General features: G+C 40.9%; 1 protein-coding gene across 1 annotated transcript in view; it reads right to left on the bottom strand.

The window, feature by feature from the left end:
* Positions 1-22,910, bottom strand: part of LOC143285107 (cilia- and flagella-associated protein 65-like) — a 44,065-nt gene that overhangs the window by 2,139 nt on the left and 19,016 nt on the right. Inside the window, exons 21-41 of the mRNA XM_076592324.1 lie at positions 22,647-22,786; positions 21,861-21,945; positions 19,628-19,786; positions 18,888-19,053; positions 17,879-18,007; positions 16,972-17,128; positions 16,224-16,292; positions 15,488-15,616; positions 13,323-13,407; positions 12,665-12,823; positions 11,176-11,286; positions 10,132-10,209; positions 9,005-9,277; positions 7,673-7,816; positions 6,890-7,006; positions 5,892-6,035; positions 4,646-4,929; positions 2,783-2,920; positions 1,692-1,884; positions 995-1,120; positions 372-490 (exon numbers count right to left, since the gene is read on the bottom strand). Of these exons, the coding sequence (XP_076448439.1) occupies positions 372-490; positions 995-1,120; positions 1,692-1,884; positions 2,783-2,920; positions 4,646-4,929; positions 5,892-6,035; positions 6,890-7,006; positions 7,673-7,816; positions 9,005-9,277; positions 10,132-10,209; positions 11,176-11,286; positions 12,665-12,823; positions 13,323-13,407; positions 15,488-15,616; positions 16,224-16,292; positions 16,972-17,128; positions 17,879-18,007; positions 18,888-19,053; positions 19,628-19,786; positions 21,861-21,945; positions 22,647-22,786 (3,005 nt within the window). The remainder of the gene's footprint in view (positions 1-371; positions 491-994; positions 1,121-1,691; positions 1,885-2,782; positions 2,921-4,645; positions 4,930-5,891; positions 6,036-6,889; positions 7,007-7,672; positions 7,817-9,004; positions 9,278-10,131; positions 10,210-11,175; positions 11,287-12,664; positions 12,824-13,322; positions 13,408-15,487; positions 15,617-16,223; positions 16,293-16,971; positions 17,129-17,878; positions 18,008-18,887; positions 19,054-19,627; positions 19,787-21,860; positions 21,946-22,646; positions 22,787-22,910) is intronic.

Here is a 22,910-nt window from a genome sequence, read left to right as displayed (position 1 = left end):
GGCATTTGGAAATACACCAGACTGGTGTGGCCAAACTGTTACTACTGAGCATACCTTTTTGAGAAAAAAAGAAAAATTGAATGCAATAATAATTCCAGTCCTCAATCATTCATGCCAAATATACCTTTTTGAGGGGAAAAAAATTATTAAATACTAATGGTACCTTTTTGAGAAAAAAAGATAAAGATAAAACAGAAAAAAGCAAAAAAACAACAAACACACACACACAGGACTGTACTTTTTCAGAGAAAAAAGAAAGGTGAAGAAGAAAGGAAGCAAAAAAACACACACAAAAACAACAACAAAAAACAACAACAAAAAACACACAAAAAAACAAACAAACAAACAAAAACCCATCCAAGAGACAATACTTTTTCAGAGTCTGCTGCTCCTTCTGTTTCTCCACTTCCAGTGCCAGCTCCCTCTGCTGGGTCTTTGCCGACACCTGGCGGATGGCGATGGGGGGAGGGCTGGTCATGGGGGTCTCCTTCTGCTCATGCAACACACATCAGTGAACATGTTGGTCAATGGCTGGCTGTTCAAGTTCTGTTGGTGTGTTGTTGTTCGTGTGCGTGCGTGCGTGCGTGTGTGTGTGTTGTTCAAGATTCATTTCGAGTCACAGGGGACTATTGCTTTGCATGTCAGATTGATAAAACCTTGATAGTAAGTGGATGCATCATAAATAATTTGGTTTCGCAAAACCTAAGGTTTTGTGCCTTTAAGAGTATTATACACATATATACCACAATACAAACATATTCATACACACACACATAATGCACATGCACAAGACAAAACACACACATGTACCACAACACAAACACACACTGCAATATACACATACTGACACACCACAACACAACACACCACAAAACAAACACACTACACAAACACCATAGCACACATACACACAAAAACAACACAAACAACAACAATAGTGCACACACACGCACACACACACGCACACACACACACACACACACACAATACTGACCGGACTGTGAGTGATAGCAGCCAGCTCCCGTTCACTGCTGGTGGTGCTGCGAGGCGAGTCCATCTCCATCAGTTTTTCTGCAGCGGAGGTGGGCGTCACCACCACCTCCACTGACTCCTGTTGGGCCTGGCACCACACAACACGCCACAATGTACACTTCTCCACACAACGCACTTGAAAGGAGGAAGGTGGCAGGATAGTTAAGTGCTCATCCTCCAATACAAAGAATGGCACAACACAACATGGCATAACATACACTTCTCCACACAATACACTTCAAAGGAGGAAGGTGGCAAAATGGTTAAGACACTCATCTGCCGATACAAAGAGTCTGTGAGGGTCTGGGTTCAAATCCCGCTTTCACCCTTTCTCCCAAGTTTGACTGGAAGATCAAATCGAACAGCTAGTCATTAGGATGAGACAATGAGCCGAGGTCCTGTGAGCAGCACACACTTGGCGCACTGAAAAAGAACCCATGGCAAACCAAAGTGCTGTCAGAAATCTGTGGAAAAAATCCATTCTGTTAAGTACATATTTATATACATGCACATATAGCCTAAGTTTTTCTCTCTGTGTGTAGAGGACATAACAGTACCAAGCATTTTCACAGCCAATACACTTGTTTATCAGCAAACATGTCAACAATTTCCTTTCTGGAGTTTTAAAGTATTTTTGCATCTAGAGTCCTGTCTCTCACCGGCTGTAAGACACCACCAGATACAGGAGTGTCAATGTGTTCGGAGCTCTGCGCTCTGTCAGCCGGTTCTTCTGACCCAGCCTCTGAGGAAGTGATCGACTTGACAGGGGGGGTGTACTGGACAAAGTAAGGCACCGGCTCCTTCATCACCTTCTTCACAGAGTCTGCAAAGTAGCTGTCATCCAGCAGGCCTCTGAAACCACAAAACACACGTGGCATTGTATACAACAGCCCATAGCCAGCAGAAAACACATGGCGTTGTTTACATCAGCCCATATCATTCTAAGCAAGCAGAAAACACATGGCGTTGTTTACACCAGCCCATATCATTCTAAGCAAGCAGAAAACACATGGCGTTGTTTACACCAGCCCATATCATTCTAAGCCAGCAGAAAACATGGCGTAGAAAACATTTGGCATTGTTTACACCAGCCTGTATCATTCTAAGCCAGTAGAAAACATATGGTGTTGTTTACATCAACTAATATCATTCTAAGCTGGCAGAAAACATATGGCGTCGTTTAGATCAACTAATATCATTCTAAGCCAGTAGAAAACATATGGTGCTGTTTACATCAACTAATATCATTCTAAGCTGGCAGAAAACACATGGCGTCGTTTACACCAACCATATTAATCTCAGCCAGCAAAACAAAACAAAACATGGCATTATTTACATCAACTGATATCATTCTAAGCCAGCAGAAAACACATGGTATTGTTTACATCAACTAATAACAGAATTCAAAACACTAGATACACACTTGAAAAAATCACCAAAATGCCAATACAGAAATCTATATAAAACAGGAATACACCCACCCCTATCCCTGATGGTCTGAAATGTCAGCTTGTCAAGCATGTTGACATCAGCTGATGCATACCTGAGCACTTTTAAAAATTCTTTTTAAAGGGAAATCAGACATTTCACCATCAGGGATGGCTGTACCATACTGTGTCTGCAGTGTCTCATGTATTTGGCTGTGTTTGTTCTTGTCTGTCACTGATTGTATACAGACTGTTTGCTCTTGCATGTTTGTGTATTTCATCATGTGGCTTTCCTCCTCATGTTTCATGTCACTGTCTCTTACCTGAGCACGTTGCTGAGCACACTGCTGATGATGTGCGCCTCTGACTGTACACAGCTGATGGACGTGGGCACCACCTGGGCTGATGTGTTGCCGCTGCCGCTGCCGCTGCTAGTACTCTCGCATTTCTCACTGAGAGCTCTGCAACATAGTACACACTGTGTCAAAACTAACACAGAGCTCTATAACACAGTACACACTGTGTCAAAACTAACACAGAGCTTTGTAGCACAGTGCCCACTGTGTCAAAGCTAACACAGGGCTCTGTAACATAGTACACACTGTGTCAAAACTGACACAGACCTTTGTAGCACAGTACAAACTGTGTCAAAACTAACACAAAGCTCTGCAACACAGTACACACTGTGTCAAAACTAATAAGGGCTCTGCAACACAGTACACACCATGTCAAAACGAATACAGAGCTCTGCAATGCAGTACACACCGAGTCAAAACGAATACAGAGCTCTGCAACGCAGTACACACTGTGTCACAACCAACACAGAGTTCTGCAACACAGTACACACTGTTGCAGGATGCCTTTGAGATCCACAATGAAGCATTTCCAAGCATAAATGCCTTTTGTACGTTAAAAAGAGACCCCATATACAAGAAAATGATGAATGAGAAATAAACTGATTTTGAAACAACACAGAAAACTGGTTAATCTTTTGTTTGGTATTATACTAATCTTTCAAAATAAAACAGCTTTCCTATTTTCATACGTTCTCAACATACTCTCAAACCAAACACAACACACAGCTCATTCTTCTGCATTTCTGAACAGCATCTCTTATGCTCACTTGAATCCACAAGCGGGCTTTTATGTCCATGACTGCTGACTTACCCCACCATTAAGGCAGCTGTGCTCTGTTTACAGTGGAATCACCACTCATTCAATAAACTTAAACACATTTCTTCACCTGTCAAAAATGGGGAGCATCATTACTCATTTCATACATACCAAAACTTTTCTTCACCTTTAAAAAAACAGGGCAGGGGGATCATTACTCATTCAACAAATAAAACTTTTCTCCACCTGTCAAAAGCAGGGGGATCATGAATCACGCCACACATAACAAAACATTCCTTCACCTGTCAAAAACAGGGGGATCATTACTCATTCCATAAATAACAAAACATTTCTCCACCTGTCCAAAACAGGGGGATCATAACTCATTCCATAAATAACAACACATTTCTTCACCGTTAAAAACATGGAGATCATCACTCATTCCATAAATAACAAAACTTTTCTTCAATTGTCAAAATCCAGGGGATCATTACTCATTCAACAAATAACAAAACATCTCTTCACCTGCAAAAAAAAAGGGGTATCATCACTCATTCAATAAATAACAAAACATTTCTTCACCTTTTAAAAACAAGGGGAATCATCACTTATCCCACAAATAACAAAACATTTCTTCACCTTTTAAAAACAGGGGGAATCATCACTCATCCCACAAATAACAAAATATTCCCTCACCGGGGCTGTTGCTTGAGGGACGTGTTGGCGATCTCCACTCTGGGGGGGACGCTCACTCAGTCTGGCTCCGCGACTAAGCCATTATTGTCGTTAGTACGGGGCTTAGTAGGTGGTGTCCTAAGTATTTTAAATCAGAACAGGCACCACTGAACACCACCGAAGTGACTCAGCAGCAGTGCAGGGTCTCCTCTGGTGTGTGGCCTCCTAGCGACCTAACATCGATGGTCCCCTGCGCACTGCTGACGCTGGAACTATGACGGACGAACCCGGGTGTGGCCGTGTATGGAGGAATCTAAATGAGCGGCGTGGGAGTAATGCCACTGAAAACGGTACAGATGATGGGGCAGCATAAAAAAAATTTAAAAAAATTCCCTCACCTGTCAATGTAGTAGTGGGCATACTCCACGGCAAAGTTCTCCTGGAAGTGAGCGATGTCATGGGTGCGGGCCGTCAGCCCCAGGTGAAGCAGGAAGGGGCTTGGGGGGCTGGGTTTGGCCCACAGTGAGTCGTCCTTCTTCTGGCTGGCTCTCTGCATGGCCAGCTCCTCATCGGCTGAGGGCACCTGGATGGGCGGCAGGGTCTTGTAGCGGCTCAGCTCCGCACTGGAGGATGACCTGCGTGCACTGTCCAGCGATGCCAGCCGTCCGCTGGGTGGGCGGTCCTGTGCAGTGGTGCAGACAAAGATTCAAAGAAATTTAGTCTTTTTGCCCCTTTTGTGGAGGATAAAATAACAATACATACTCATTGAATCACAACTTCAGTCCAACAATGTCTCCGGAACACGAAAAAGTGCACACACACACACGCACACACATACACATACGCACATGCTAATGATAACAATTTACAACAAAACAAATCAAACTTAACTAATGTTACAAATCATTTCCAAGTTTTAAGAATTTACTTAGATTAAGTTGAGTTTTCTTCCTAACATTGAATAACTTGCATAAACTGAACATTGACATGTGATTTATATTTATGTGGGATCAATTCATTTAGAATTATAGTATTTTTATGACATTCTATAACAAAATGAAATTTGTCACCAACAGTTTCCATATTACATTCCTTGCAAATTATGTTTTCTCTGTTTTCACATTCTCTTCTTCCTATTTTGATCTGCAGTTTATGATGACTGCAATGAAACTTTATCAAAAGATGAGCATATCTCTTTGGGAAGGTAAGTACAGGTCAGCGTGTGTCTTTGGGAAGGTAAGTACAGATGAGCATGTGTCTTTGGGAAGGTAAGTACAGGTCAGCGTGTGTCTTTGGGAAGGTAAGTACAGATTAGCATGTGTCTTTGGGAAGGTAAGTACAGGTCAGCGTGTGTCTTTGGGAAGGTAAGTACAGGTCAGCGTGTGTCTTTGGGAAGGTAAGCCTTGTTTTTTCCTGGAAAAGCATGGGACAAAATGTTTAGTCCAGTGACTACAGGGAGATGTTTTTAACACAGGTGTATTTACAAAAATAATTGTAGTTCATGCATGCACAAGCTCATACACACATATCACACAAGGACACACTCACAGGCACACCCAAACACACACACACACACACATACAGAGCAAACACTCGCACACACAGAGGACAATAACAAACAGAAAAAAACCCCATCCAACTCACAACCACTTCCACTGCAGAAGGCAGGCGTTTGTCAGCATCCAGGTCATGTTCAGTGATGGTGAACTCCACCATCTGACGCTGCCGCTCTGCCTCCCAGGCCTTCAGGTTCTTCTTGTACTTCTTCATCTCGTATTCATCCATCACCTGTTCCCCCAGCCAACCATACAGCAATTCAGTAATTCAGTCACAAAGTAAAACTGATTTAAAATCTAACGTTAACTGTTTATAATGGCTTTTCATCTAAAACCCCATCTCTTTGAACTGATGGCAGATTTGGGTTAAAAGGTTAAGGGTCCCACAGCCTTTCAAGGCCATCGGGGTAGTGGATTCGTATGAACTGTGTCTAGGGCTTGGCACAGGAAAGCAGGACCCAGTCCTCTTCTTCCGCCATTTTACCTTCCCCAACCGAAATCAGAAACCTATTCACACGTGGATGGAGTGAGGAAACCTGGAGTAAAGCGCCTTCCCCAAGAACATATCAACATGTCTAAAGGGGGCCTTGAACCCCCACCACTGGTGACCACTGGATCACAAGTCAAGCGCCTGACCAATTTTGCCATGACGCCTCCAATTGTTTATTACAGCTTTTAAAAAGTCCAAAAATCCTGTCACTTTAAACTGATAGTAGAATAAAGGTACTGAAACCTATTGCTTTACTTGTTTAGTTGAGTTAAAGAAACAGATCTAGTTGACGTTTACATACAAAGGCATACTTGAGATGTTTTGGATGTTTTGCGGCTTGTGAGTGTTCATCATCATTACTGATACTGATACATGGCAATTTTCTATCAATACCATATTCTGTTCAGGTAAGTAAAAGAAACTGATTCTGGTTGACATCTGCATACTAAGGTTTATGCGAGACATTTTAGATGTTTTGCTGTTTGTGCATGTTCCTCGTCATTACTGATATACAGCTGAGCCATGTCTGTCGATATCTTTCTGATTTCTTTAAAAATCCCAGCGAAATGTGAAGACCAAAGGGATGAAGCACTCACCTCACAGATGATGTCCAGGTCATAGAAGGACGGCAATCCTTTGGCAAGGAACGTGATGCGACACATGGCATCACCATCAGGGGGCACAACTCCTTTAATAGGAGAGATGGAAAGCACCTGGACAACACATGATTAGAATGAACACCCAGAAAAGAAATTTTGTTTTTTTATTCAGTCAGTATGACACAACATGATACACAGTCCTTCCTCTTTAAAAAAAAAAAAAAACCCACCAAAACGCTGATGTGGTGTGGTGTATCTGGATCAATCTGCATGAACTGACACCTCCTTGACAGTGAATGTATGTTAAAACCAACCCCGACTATCGTCATCTTCATCCTCATTCATCATCAATATAGAAAAAACTGTCCCAGATTTTGTGGCCTTTCACACCCTAGTGGTGACCTCAACTTGATCCATCTTCACTTTCATGTCAGGGGTAAGTTCCTGTAATTTTTTTCCATGTCAGCATGTTGATGGAGACCATCGTTGGAGGGACATGATGGTGGTCTCCACTCTGAGAAGACGCTCACTCAGTCTCGCTCCATGACTAAGTGATCATTGTAGCAGGGGGCTCAGTAGGTGGTGTCCTGCCTATGTTGAATCAGAAGAGGTACTACTGAACAGTAACCTCCTGGTGTCCTAACATTTATAGTTCCCTGGCACTGAGACTGTTGGAGACGAACTAGTTTGAGCAACAAGGAAGTAACACTGATGAAACAGTGCAGATAATGGGGCAGTAAAAACAACAATAACAAAAACCAACAAAGACCTGTGACTGACCTGGCTGTCGGCCTGGGAGGTGACGTGCCACTGGAAGGAGATGGGGCGTGTCTTGGAGCGGTTGATGACAAACACCATGCGTCTGGCCTGGCTGAAGAGCGGCATGTTGCCAAACGACATGCGCTCCACGGACAGCTGGGACAGCTGGTGGTCAACAGGCAACAAGTTACACAATGGTGGTCAACAGGCAACAAGTTACACAATGGTGGTCAACAGGCAACAAGTTACACAACAGTCTGCACCAATGTCACAACAGCACATCATAGGCAATAGTGTGCACAGCTATCTGAACAGTGCATTTCAGACAATGTATTCAACTATATGAACAGTGCATTTAGACAGCAGTGTGTACAACTATCTGAAAAGAGCATTTCAAACAGTGTGTACAACAATCAGAACAACGCATTTCAGACAGTGTGTACAACTATCAGAACAGTGCATTTCAGACAGTGTATTCAACTATATGAACAGTGCATTTAGATAATAGTGTGTACAACTATCTGAACAGAGCATTTAGACAGTAGTGTGTACAACTATCTGAACAGTGCATTTCAGACAATGTATTCAGCTATATGAACAGTGCATTTAGACAATAGTGTGTACAACTATCTGAACAGTGCATTTCAGACAGTGTGTACAACTATCTGAACAGTGCATTTAGATAATAGTGTGTACAACTATCTGAACAGTGAATTTTAGACAATAGTGTGTAAACCATCTGAACAGTGTATTTCAGACAATAGTGTGTACAACTATCTCAACAGTGCATTTCAGACAATAGTGTGTACAATTATCTCAACAGTGCATTTCAGACAATAGTGTGTACAATTATCTAACTATGTGAACAGTGCGTTTACACAACAGTGTGTATAACTAACTATCTGAGCAGCGCACTTGGACAATAGCGTGTACAACTATCTGAAAAGTGCATTTAGACAAAAGTATGTACAACTATCTGAAAAATGCATGGTACAGGTTAAAACCTAGATAAAGTGAAACAGTTCATGAAAGACTGGAATAGCAATAAAACTTGGCCGAACTTATCAGATTCAAAGAGGATCCTAAAGAACAAAACCAGGAAAACTACAACCACTTAAAAAGACATGTTGTATAAACACTTTGGAATACAACAATACATCTCTTTTCATTGCATCTTTTTTCTTAATGCAGTGTAATCAGGAAACATTTGAAAGTATCCAGCCAAACAAGTCCTGGTTCGTACTGATCCACCGACCCCAAAACGATTTCAATCCAAGTTTCACACGGACACATCAACACCATGCACACAAACACCACCCCCAGCCCAACATAAACCAACACAAACCAGCTGACCTGTCCAGGCAAAGCGATGCTCTGCACGCTGGGCACACCACTCATGTCCTGCGTCTCGTTCAGTGGCATCGTGTCTCCCATGATGCGCCGATCGTAACCGATGCCGGTGAATGTGACGATGGCTGACTCGCCGTTGTGCACGAGGATCGGAACATCCACCATGTACGTTTTGGCTTCCAGAGGAGAGAACCGCCATTCGATGGACACACTTCGACCAGGCGCGATCTCTCCCACGGGGTTGAGGCACTCAAAGATGGGCTGGTCGTAGTTTTCCTGTGAAATATATGTGTGGGGAAAAAATTAAAAGGAAACTAAGAGAAATGTACCATACTGACAGTCCTGACAGAAACAACTTTACTGAAAGAAAAACAACAACTACTGTCAATAGACTTTACAATCTTATTTGATCAAAGCATTTTCAAAACAATATGATCTTTTAATCAAATTTGCTTTTCCCCCAAGATTATCCCACACAGGTGTAACGTAGAGATTCAGCTGTATTCATTTTTCAAATGACAATTACCAAAATACAAATTCATGCTAAAAATTACGAACATACACTCACACACAAAATGATCCACTCAAGAACATGCACATATCTGCACAGATATTTACAGACATACATAGAAACAGACAGACCAACAGTCAGACAGAGAGGCACAGAATGGACCAACAGACAAAAAGATGCTCCTCAATACTTGTGAACTCATTCAGATGTTGGCAATCTCAGGGTTTCACAGTTCAAAGAACATTTATGAAATTTTAAAAATGCTGTAAAAAAAACAAAAACAAAAAACAACAACAATGAAATAACACCTTGGTTATCCTTTCACAGAATATGCCTGGAATTGCAGATTCCTATTTCAAGATACATTCCTTTCCTAATCAGTCTTTCAGGTGTTTACCTGATTAAGCACTGAAGCGATCTATGAAAAGTGAGATTCAGATCTGTTCCAGTAATTTCTTCTCCTTCCGCATTCCAGCTGCAGTTTTTCCCCCCACTAAAACACCAACGATGTAATGTTCACTTTGATTATACTCCTTTAAGATGAATAAAAAGAATAAAATAAAATAAAATAAAATAAAAATGAATAAAGAGATGACAGCACACAGAGATGGATCCTGACCTTCTGAATGATGTCCAGAGGCGTAAGGTCCAGCTCATAGTACACAGGGACAGCACCACCGTTGTACAGCTCATACACCTGACCAGCACACAGTCATTGTCAACATTCTATTTCTACATGCTACACTGAATATGCAATAACTTTTAAAAAAACATCAAGCCATCTATAAAGAAAAGAAAAAACCCCAACTATATCTAAACAAAATTATACAGGAATAATGTGATAATGAAATACATAGTTGCATATCTATCTCATACACATACATACAAGTACATATGCCTGTGCATGAATATACCACACACAGCCTACTCCACATTCACATATTCCCTCAAATGACACAAGCACACTGCCAATGCACAATTCACAAATAAAGGAACCAAAGACATTACACCCAGAAACATGACACCGAGGCACTGGATTTAAAGAATGGATAATTCTCTTGATATATTTGATATGAAAAAGTACTCCTATCTATACCTTTATAAGCCATAATTATCTTTTTTTTTTCATTGTAATATGATTTTATTTTTAAAATACAAATTTAGAATTATTTCAAAAGAAAATGTTTCATACCATGATACTGTTATATGTGTTTAAAATCATTAAATATAGCTACATTCCATCATTCAGTGTATCTGCATTCCATATGTATTACAAAACATCTCCATCCTTTTGGTGGAAGCAAATAATGACACATACAATACTTGATGCCTTGATAAATCACAACAGATGCTAGTGAACATGCATCTGTGCAATGTGTAAAACTCAGGAAGGCAACTTCAACCTACCTACCTACCTACCTACCTGAATCATGACAGCATGCAACAAAAAGTCATTATAATATTATCAATCTAATAATGAATGTAATTTGTCATGATGCAAAAGAAACTCAATATCATTATGGTTGTTTCCAGAACAAACTGATATACTGCAGTGAAAGATTATCATAAAAATGGGCAGATTTATCATTTTCCCATATGTTTTTGTTTTCAGTAAAACTAGGTCACACACCTGTGACGGCTAGCACAAGAAGGAAGATCTCACCTGTTTAGGACTGGTCTTTTCTCCCACAGGGACAGGTGTGAACATGTGTTTCTTGGAGGGGAAGTGGATGTACTTTCTGTCTGGCTCCACGGTCACACCAACGAAGTTCAGCTGTAACACAAGCAGTACTTTCGAGCTGACTCTGGCACTGAAGGAGATTCACTCACTGTCATGATCAAACAACTGCAGCATGTATACACCAGACAGGCAACATACTTTACAGAGATTCTGGTCAATATTCTTTTCACATCGTCAGGTGCAGTAGCTAAAACTAGTGCTGTATCCCCTTAAAGACACAAAATCTTTCAATCAGATCAAATGTTGCTAAAATGCATGCTGTGTTACCTTAAAGAAATATTCTGTTCACCAGATCAGATCACAACAGAGCCCCTTTCAGTAATCTTATTCACATCTAATGGCAGCAGTTGACAACCAAAAGAATAGAAGCAATGTTGACAGTGCAGAACTCAGCAGAGTATAAAACATACCCACTGGGCTTAAATGGGGAGACTGGGACCACACAGTCGAGTGTCATCCACTTCAAGGATGCATCTTTGGGTGTGTTGCTCAAATTACCTGACCAACACTGCAAGTGTCTGTATCTCTCGGGCCTGGTTAACGCCGGGATATCATTATGACAGGAAGCGTAGAGTACAGTCTTGTCATGCAGTCCCAAACCAAACTGGACCTCCATAGCAACATCGTCATCATCATCGTCCTCCTCCTTCATCGTCATCAATATAAAACAAAATAGTCTCAAAGTCTGTGGCCTTTCATGCCCTGCTCTCATGGTGACCTCAGTTTCGATACCCCTCCACTTCCGTGCTTGGGGTGAGTCCTGTCAATGTCGTCAGTGTTGGCAGATTCATGGAGGGCTGTTGTTTGAGGGACGTGGTGGCGGTCTCCACTCTGGGAGGGACGCTCACTCAGTCTGGTTCCGCGACTAAAGCCATTATTGTCGTTAGTAGGGGGCTTAGTAGGTGGTGTCCTAAGTACGTTAAAACAGAACAGGCACCACTGAACACCACCGAAGTGACTCAGCAGCAGTGCAGGGTCTCCTCTGGTGTGTGGCCTCCTGGCGACCTAACATCGATGGTTCCCTGTGGACTGCCGAGGCTGGAACTGCGACGGACAAACCCGGGTTTGGCCGTGTATGGGGGAATCTAAATGAGCGGCGTGGGAGTAATGCAACTGAAACGGTGCAGATGACGGGGCAGCAAAAAAAACAAAAACAAAAAAAAAACATACCCACTGGAACATTATATATCAATACCATGGGTGGAAGTGACTGATTTCTGTAATACTCATAAGTGTACAACCACTTAAGTCAAAGTATGTGAATTAATACTGAAATGGAATAAAATAAAAGAAATTACACCTTTCTTTTTCTTTTTCATTTCACCAAAATACCAATAAGGAAATCTGTATAAATCTGAAATGCACCCATGCAAGCACTGTGCCCCAAGCAGAAGGGAGCTCACTCACTCACCAGAATCTCTCGGCCCCTTGCAATCTTCAGCAGGACGGGCAGACGGTCGGTGCCGGCCATGGTGTGGTGATAGGTCAAGGTCACGGTCTGGGTGGCGCCAGGCTCCAGCTTGCCTTTCCTGGGGGTCACGTCAAACAGCTTGTTGTCCATCACCTTCATCTGGTCACACAGAACACAGGGAGTCAGTGTGTTAGTGTGTGAGAGTGCAAGAGTGTGAGTGTGAGTGTGTGGATGCATGTGTGACAGTGTGAGTGACCTAGGCACAGACTAAATGCACAGGTCAGGTCTTCAAAGCATATCAAATTCTATAAATATACATGTATTTATATGTGTATACACATATATTTTCTATACATATGTATGTATTCATATATATATTTTATGTACATATATTCATTCAAATATGAAAACAATAACCAAATATGAAAAAAAAACCAAGTAAACCAACCTATGACCAAGGTAAATAAATAGAAATAGAATGGAGAAAGAAAGATACACAATAGGCATGTAATCAACATTATAAAAAAAAAGAAGAAATCTGGCCACACTTAGCCAGCTTGTGCACAGACAGACAGACGGGCACACACACACACACACACACACACACACACACACACCAAATAACACACCACTGTGCAGTCAGAATGAAGCACAATACCTCATGCAGTTCATCCTCATCAAACTCCCCAGTCTCTGCCCAGTACTCCAGCTCCAGTTGCAGATCACAGGGAAACAGGAACGCCCTGTGCAACAAAAGTTAAAACCCACCAAATTTATTTTGTTAATCATACGCCCTGTGCAACACTACAAAAGTAAGACCCACCAACATTATTTTGTTAATCATACACCCTGTGCAACAAAAGTAAGACCCACCAACATTATTTTGTTAATCATACGCCCTGTGCAACAAAAGTAAGACCCACCAACATTATTTTGTTAATCATATGCCCTGTGCAACAAAAGTAAGACCCACCAACATTATTTTGTTATTCATATACCCTGTGCAACAAAAGTAAGACCCACCAACATTATTTTGTTAATCATATGCCCTGTGCAACAAAAGTAAGATTTATAAAAATTATTTTGTTAATCATATACCCTGTGCAACAAAAGTAAGACCCATCAAAATTATTTTGTTAATCATATGCCCTATGCAACAAAAGTAAGACTCAACAAAATTATTTTGTTAACAATATGCCCTGTGCACCAAACGTAAGGCCCACCAAAATTATTTTGTTAATTAGATTATTTACCTGCCTTGACTGACAGTACACACCTGAGGTGCCTGAATGAACTTTTTGAAATGTTTTTTGGTGACACGTTCAATTTTTTTTTTCACACCTACATGCACAAACAAACACACACACACACATGCATGCACACACACGCACACACACACACACACACACACACACACACATTTACTCACTCACATGTGCGAACAATGACTTTTTACCTCCATAGCAATTTTTTGCCCTCTCTTTATCTGATATTACTTTTAGTGAAAAGATGTTTCACTATGTAGTCAGTATGAGTATGGCGGTGCAATCCAACAAAAATTATATAAATAACTGAAACATTAGTGGGAATCAAAACAAACAGTGCATCATAATGACTGTTAAACATGACAACCATCATCCTCACTCTTAAAGTTCCTCAATGCTTTTAAAAACATATTTCATTAGGGAAGAAACAATGAAGTAAGTAAAAATAAAATCTAAAAAAAGAAAAGATTCAGATTCAGATTCAGATTCAGATGGTTTAATGTGTTTCGGCCATAGGCATACATACACATTGGGGAAGGGGAAGATGGATGGGGGAAGAGGAGATGGGTAATCCAGCAGCTCATTTACAGACTATGAAATGACTTCATTTTAAACACAGTATATACGAACTAATTTTTCTTATTAAGTATGAGGTCATTTTCCAGATTGGCTATAAAGTTAATTCACTGCATGGCATACATTCTAAACTACCAATAACATTGGCATTCAAGGTTCAATGAAAATACGAGAAACACATTTCTCGGGACGGTATTGACAAAATCCGTTAACTTGCATTGATTTGTTGTCTCCTTCTTACAGCATGGAAAATGAATTTGCCAACTTGACGACTTAAGTTATCGTTTTTCCCCTCTAACATTATGCTTATGGGTAAATTTAGGAAATCTTTTAGGAACTTCTGCCTCAAGTCATTGAATAATGGGCAAACAAAAATAAAGTGGTGTTCGTTTTCGATTCTGTGTCCACAACTTGGGCATCGTTTGCTTTCAGGGTTTTCACTATATCTGTTTAAGTTACTATTAATAGGTAATACTCCAAGTCTAATGTGGGAAAGGGCTATCCTGAAGCACACTACATCAACACTCAGTAAATATTTTTCTTTTCCAAAATCATCCTTTATCGTTCTATAAAATTCATACCTGTCCTTTTCTCGTATTGCAGATGACCATTCCTGTATGAACATGTCTATCAATCGTTGCTTAAAAGCATTAAGAAAGCTTAGTTTATCGCCAGCACCTTGGTTTATCCAAACACACTGAAAGCCAGTGGTACATAATATATCTTTGATATCAAAAAAAAAAAAAAAAATGTTGGGCAAAAAAAGAAAAGAAAAGACCAGAGAAATAAACAAAACATGCATATACACTCACACACAGACACCCAAACACCCCCAAACACACACATGCACACAAGTGCACACACACACACACACACATGCACACATACACACACGCACGCGCTCACACACACACACACCACACGAAGCAGTCCATCAGCCAGCATCCCCCCACCTCCCACCCCCTGCCCCACCATCCCTCACCATTCAGTGGCCACAGTGCCGGTGTTTTCAAACATGAGGGAGACAGAGCACGGCTCACTGCCCAGAGGGGCAGCACTGAAGTTGAAGTCCAGGATGGCCCGGGTGTAGACAGAAATCCGCCGTCTGTGACTGAAACACCACACAGTGAAAACCTCTCTGAATGCTATACAGACCACTTCAGGGAGGCAACTAGACCCACTGCACACCAGCACAGTTATCAGTGCAGATACTTAGCACTGGGAGTTTATTCCAGGTGACAGGATCAAGATATGAAAAGCACATTTTTTTTATGATGCAGGATACAAAGAACTTACGAGTCAGCAGGCGATTATCAGTGAAGGCTATCATTTTCACTGTAATAAAACTGAGCTTACAGGTCAGGACATCAGTCATCTTCCTTTACTACTAATTCTTCTCTGGGGATGGCTTCAGTTTTGCTCATCAAAATCGATTACACTTCTTCACTGTACACAAAAAGTAGTGAATGAACTTAAGATTCATACCACAATGACCCCATTTCACCCATGCTTCTGAAGTTAACGAGTCAAAAGAATAGCAGCTTGTACCTCTTTACTAATATTTACACATTTGTTTTCATTCATATTTACTCATTTAATTTCATTCACATTTACACATTTTAGTTTCATTCGTATTCACACATTTGGTTTCATTCAGACTTCCTTTCAAAAGCCTTGATGGCCCAAACTGCTTTCCTTATCTGTGTGTGTTAAATTACCTGTGGCGGGTAGCAGTGTGGTACATGAGTTCCTCAGCAGAAGGATCAGAATCCAGGCATTCGTTCAGACTGAAACACACAGTCAGCGCCCGTTCTTTGCACAGTATCTCATCATGATGCTGGAATGATGGAACCGATGTATAGACACAAAGACAACAAAACACACAACACACACACACACACACACACACAGGTACATACAAATATATAATAAACACAACATGACTCTTCTTTCATACTTTATTTTGTTTCTGTATACTCATTAATGACCTGTCTTTTTCTACAACCTATTTTAAAACATGTTTTAGGGAATTTTGTTCAATCCCTGGTTTCAGCATATCTTTAGGTCAAGAGAGGAGATTTTTACTGATCTCCCACGTCAACATTTGTGCGGACCTGCTAGTGCCTGAACCCCTTTTGTATGTATACACATTCAGAAGATTAAACACACACATCAAAGATCCTGTAATCCATGTCAGCATCTAGTCGGTTATGGAAACAAAAACATACCCAGCATGCACACTCCCAAAAAATGGTGTATATCTGCCTATGTGAAAGGGTAAAACTGGTCATACACATAAATGCCCACTTGTACATACTAGTGAATGTCGGAGTCGCAGGCCACAAATGCAGAAGAAGAAGAAAAAGAAAGACAACAGTAAGAAAGATCAAATGATCCTTTCTTCTTCTCTTTCTCATTCGTTAGTCCAGTGATCCAAGACACACACAGAGCGGACAAGCCACTGACCTGTCCAGAGAGAAGAGGCTCCACAGGTGTTTCTTGCTGATGGACACCAGACTGCCGGCACACCTGGCGTCCGTCACAGCCACAGTGGGGTACACACCTGTGGTCAGGATGTGGAACAGGTGCTGCAGCTCATGGGCAGCAAAGTCCGACACATTGGCTGCAACGTCACCACAGAGGAAACACAAAGATAAATCACTGTCATCACGTTTAAAGAAAAGACAAAAAAAAAAAAAAAAAGATGTGGGGTGGAGATGTAAGAGTGCAGAATTATATTCTTCTTATAATGATTATCATTATTGATATTTATCTAGTGTCTATTGATGTGGGAATGGAAATGTAAGTGTGCAGAATTCTATTCTTTTTATCATCATTATCATTATTATCACTGATACTTATACACTGCCTATCTTCGGTCAGAGACCAAACCACTTCTTGGTAACTGGCTTGTCTGACACTTTTTCTATCTATCATGACTAAAATTACTCCTTGAAGCAGTCTCTTAACAACACACAAGCTGTTCCACTTTTTCTATCATGACTAAAAAATAACTTTTTGAAGCAGTCTCCAAACAACATGCAAGTTGTTCAGGTATTGTTTTCCTGGATAAACATACAAATCCAGGAATATTTCATCAAGGGTTTGAAAACAATTGACATGAAACAAAAGAAAGGATACAAGCATGGTCAATGAAACAGAAAATGCAAATGGAAGAAAATAAGAAAAGAGAGGAAAAAAAACACACACACAAAAAAACACATTCTTCCAGGAAGGCTGATACTGTTCAGTACACTGCAAAACTTTCAGGCACCCTCTGATGTCTCCTTTATAAAAAAAAAAAAAAGAGAAAAAAAGATGAAATAAAATAAATTTGAAAAAAAAAGACAGCTTAGGGAAATGTGTTGTGTACCTTCAGGTGTCAGCAGCTGGTAGGACACAGAGTACTGGTAGGTGACGCGACGCACAGGGCGCACAGTGGCGATGATGACACGCTTCGACCGGGCAGGGATGGTGCCAGACATTGTGTCCAGTTCCAGACCTGTTCAACACAACACTCATTCTCTTTAATCCATGGTAATGCACCTATCTAGGAAGAACGTATCCATGGGTTAAAGTCCTAGTGGTAACATGTCTGTCTAGGAAGAGAGTGTTCATGGGTTGAGTCCCATATATGGACTAGGATTTTTACTGCTTGCATTGAGAAGCGGTGGCCTAGTGGTAATGTGTCTATCTAGCAAGAGAGTGTCCAAGGGTTCAAGTCCCAAAAATGGACTGGGATTTTTACTCCCCCTGCCCCCCAACAAGACTTTGAGTGGGGTGAGACATGTGGATGAGACAATAAACCAGGGTCCTATGCGCAATATGCACAATACGATATGGCACAATACAGTTCACCTTTTCATCAACATCATCCTCACCTTTTCATCAACATCATCCTAGCATGTTTAATAAATTAACAGTCTGTAATTCATCCTTGTGATCTATGTACATTTCTATCACACATAAACGTTCCAAAACAACCAGTAACAGGTCACTTAACAACAATGATGTTCGTTTACATTATTTTCAGTTTCCAAGTGCACCTACTGCTTTAAATTTTTCACCCTGGCGAATAGCAGTAGTGTGTATAATTACACACCAACAGATTTTGAATATTTATGCTTAAGTGTTTGTGAGTGTGTGAATACAGGTTTGTGTTTGCATGTGTGTGTGTTTGAGTGTGTGTGTGTGTGTGTGTGTGTGTGTGTGTGTGTGTGTGTGAGTGAGAGAGAGAGAGAGTGTGTGTGTGTGTGTGTGTTTGTCTGTGTGTAAGTGTGTGTTTGTCTGTGTGTATGTGTGTGTGTATGTGTTTGCACGAGTGTGCACGAGCACGCATCCACATATGTGTATGCATGTGCATGTTACAGAAGTATTCCCACCTGGTCGGTTGTCACGCAGGATCTCCTCAGACGAGGGTCCCTCCACCTGCAGGTCAATGTGCAGCCTGTACATGAGGGCGCAGGAGCTGTTGTTGAAGAGCGTGATGTGCCTGGTGGCCGAGCTGCCCACCACCACGTCCCCAAACTCAAAGTACGTCTGCTCCGCCTGCAACAGCCAGCAAGGCAGCTGGGTCAGTTTTGTTTTAAAGCATTGCTCTAAGTGATAGGTCTGTAACAGCTGAAAATAATCAAATAACACACACACAAAAAATGCACTGTGCAAACTTTTAAAAGACCTGTATGCATGCACACACAAACACACATATACACACACACATGCACACACCCATGTGTGGACACACACACATACACACACTTGCATGCAGCACACATGCACACACACACACACTCACATGCAGCACACACACACACACACACATACACACACACACGCATGCACACACACATACACACGCATACACGCACGCACGCACAAACACACACACTCACACACACACACACACACACTCACACACACATGCACACCCATACACACACACACACACACACATACGCACCTGATGGCTGCACCAAAGAAAACATTACTCATGGGTTTGGTACATAAACCTAAAAAAAACTTTCAGGAAAACACTCAAAAACTTAAAACTTATATGTTCAAATGAAACAAAAACAACACAACACAACAAAACTGGCACAAAACGTCATCACTCCCCACTCACCACAATACTTCCCAGAGCGCCCTCAGCCACAACTCTGACTGGGAACTCTTTCTTCTTTCCACCCGATGTGTTGCTGCTGAATCCCTGGCCCCACACGATCAGACTGGGCTTCATCACAAACTTCCCCTGTTCACACGGCGTGAAGGACCAGGTCTGGCTCTGGAGGGACAAGAAGAAAGAAAAATGACTGAGTGTTCTTAGTGACGGGCGCAATAGCCGAGTGGTTAAAGCGTTGGACTGTCAATCTGAGGGTCCCGGGTTCGAATCACGGTGACGGCGCCTGGTGGGTAAAGGGTGGAGATTTTTACGATCTCCCAGGTCAACATATGTGCAGACCTGCTAGTGCCTGAACCCCCTTCATGTGTATATACAAGCAGAAGATCAAATACGCACATTAAAGATCCTGTAATCCATGTGAGCGTTCGGTGGGTTATGGAAACAAGAACATACCCAGCATGCACACCCCTGAAAACAGAGTATGGCTGCCTACATGGCGGGGTAAAAAAACAAAACGGTCATACACGTAAAAGCCCACTCGTGTGCATACGAGTGAACGCAGAAGAAGAAGAAAAGAGTGTTCTTAGTCTGTGTGGAGCTTACACAGCAACTGCTGACCAACTTCAGAAACACACAACAGAAGTAGCTTGTTAAATATCTATCTATTTAATTATTTTGCTTATTTTATTTCATTCCATGTTAATGTTTTTATACAGACTTAGAGTGGGCTCTCAAGGTCTGACTAGTGCAATGGGTTTATGTGTAGGTAGACATCTGCTCTTTAAAAAAAAAAAAAAAAAAAATTGCATGCAGATGTGGCATGGTCTGTGTAGATTAGTATGCATGGTTTGACACCCTTGAAAGTGAGAGCTAAGAACGTGGATCCAGAAGCAGACAATGACAAAGAATGTATAATATTAGTTCCTGTTTCAATGAGGCATCAAAGTGTGTTGACTGATTCATATATGCTGTATCATGCATGTTAAAATAAAAAAAAGAAAGAAAAAAGAATGGGGAAAACAGATGCCAGATGCCTGACCATTCCTCCACCCACCTGAGTTCAGTTTGAAAAAATTCTCAAAATATGTCCCTTCTGTTCTGCCTACCATCTTATGAACTGATGTGCTTCTTGAACTTACTGCTTGTTGTGTGTGTGTGTGTGCATGTGCATGTGTGTTGGTTTGTGTGCTTGTGTGTGCACACACTTGTTTATGTACGGTGTACTTGATGTATATATGGCTATGGATGTCAGAGTGTTGATCTATATTATCATTTATATCATTAAAAACAACTTGGCCTTAAGTCCAAAACTTAATATATGTCGTTCAGTGTGTTGCTACGAAACACTGCCACCCATATTGTTTTTGTCCTTTTTTCTGTCTGCACATGAATTCATTTTATTTTCTATCAAAGTGGATTTTTCTACAGAATTTTGCCTGGTCATGGGTTCTTTTCTATGTGCTTAGAGCACGCTGTATATGGGACCTTGAATTGTCATTTCATCTGAATGACTGGCACCAAGACCATCACTTGTCATAACTCAAATAGTGCTGTTGTCCCAGGCTCATGGAAATGTGAGTGTGTGTGATGGGTGAGTAGAGAGAATGGGGGTGGGTAGATGGATGGTGGTGGTGTGGTTTGAAAGGGATAATGACTGCCGATTTTTACCCCTTTTACATTTTCTATCCAAAACTTTATTTTACATTTTTTACCAAATCTATGGTATGCAAATTACAATTATGCTCCTTTTTACATGTATGTATTTTAAATGAAAATTGCTGGTATCTTAGCCGTTTAATCATGTGTGTGTCTGTGTGTGTGTTGTTGTAAGCGTTGGAGTGTAACAGTTGTAGTATTGAGAGCATGTCACTTTGTGAGTTTTATGCATTGTGTTTTTATAATGTTAATGATTCTGTTCTATGTTCCTACTACTTTTTATATGCTTTCTTGTTTCACTTTAGGTACTGGATTATAAAGCGCTTGTAACTTGCTTATGCTTGTATTATAGCGCTATATAAAAATAAAATATTATCATTATTATTATTATCAATGAAGGTCTAGTGGAGGGGAGGGGGGAAATAAAAATCATGCTCTGTATATGGGACTCAAATCCATCAACACTCACTTCATAGACAGGGTGCATTACCACTAGGCCATCAAAAAAAAAAAGAGAAAAGAAAAAAGAAAAAAAAGAAAAAGAAATAAATAACCTGTCTTCAGAAACGAGAGCTCTGACCTGTGATTCATTGGGAGGGATGAGGCCACAGTCAGGGGCCACCTTCAGCTGCTTGGCATCCGTGTGCTTCATTCTCCACTCATACCTTTACACACACACATACAACACACACACACACACACACAACACTGTACTCTAAAGACTTGGCTCTTGTTTTCAGTTTACAGACATTCCAAAAAAAAACTTGTACCTTGGCTTACCACATACTCTAACACAATAAAAGATGAAGCATATATTTCAATGAGTCCTTTTATATATATATATATACTCACAATACACACACACACACACACACACACACACACACACACACACTACAATCACATAATCCATGGTGCATGATATCTCTGAGCAGAATCAGAACGTAAACATAGCCTCAGACACAAACTCAAATGCGGAACATGTTTCAACAAGCCAACAGACAGCACCAACCAAAGCATTAAACAAAAAACTTTGGAGTGTCTAACATGCATGAAAGGTTGTGAGAATGCCATGAGAGAATGTGAGAAATACATCTTAAAAGAGTTTCATACAGAATGCCTTCTTAGTGAACATATTTTTTTTTAAGTTTACACTTGGATGTTATGACTAATACGAATCATATGATATTTTGTTTTCAATGTTTTGAAAAAAAGAAGATAACAAAACAATATTTTAAAATCCACCTTTCAAACAATGAAACTTGATTTGAATTGCACTGACCTGAAGTTGTGCACCTTATATATGGAGAGAGTTACCACTCTTTATTGTTTGTTGATCACCTTACCAACTCCAACACTGACAAACCTGAGAGGAATGCGGGAGATGTTCTTGATGGTGTAGGACTTTTGTGAGGCAGTGCCGATGCATGTGGGCTTGAAGAACATGCAACCTTCACAATCCAGCAGGACCTCTGGAGACTCGGCACTTCCAAACAGCTGAAGCGTCTGTGGGTAAGCATAGAAGTACACATGAATTTCATCATTATGGTGTCTGTGCAGTTCAGTTTGACTTCCTGTGGTATATAGTATCGATAGTCATTAGTGAGGAGCCATGCATAGTGTGTGTGTG

This window comes from Babylonia areolata, chromosome 1 (genome assembly GCF_041734735.1).
Source record: "Babylonia areolata isolate BAREFJ2019XMU chromosome 1, ASM4173473v1, whole genome shotgun sequence".
NCBI classification, from domain to species: Eukaryota; Metazoa; Mollusca; class Gastropoda; order Neogastropoda; family Buccinidae; genus Babylonia; species Babylonia areolata.
The sequence above is the reverse complement of the archived record's forward strand: the minus strand, read 5'-3'. Positions and strand labels throughout refer to the sequence as shown.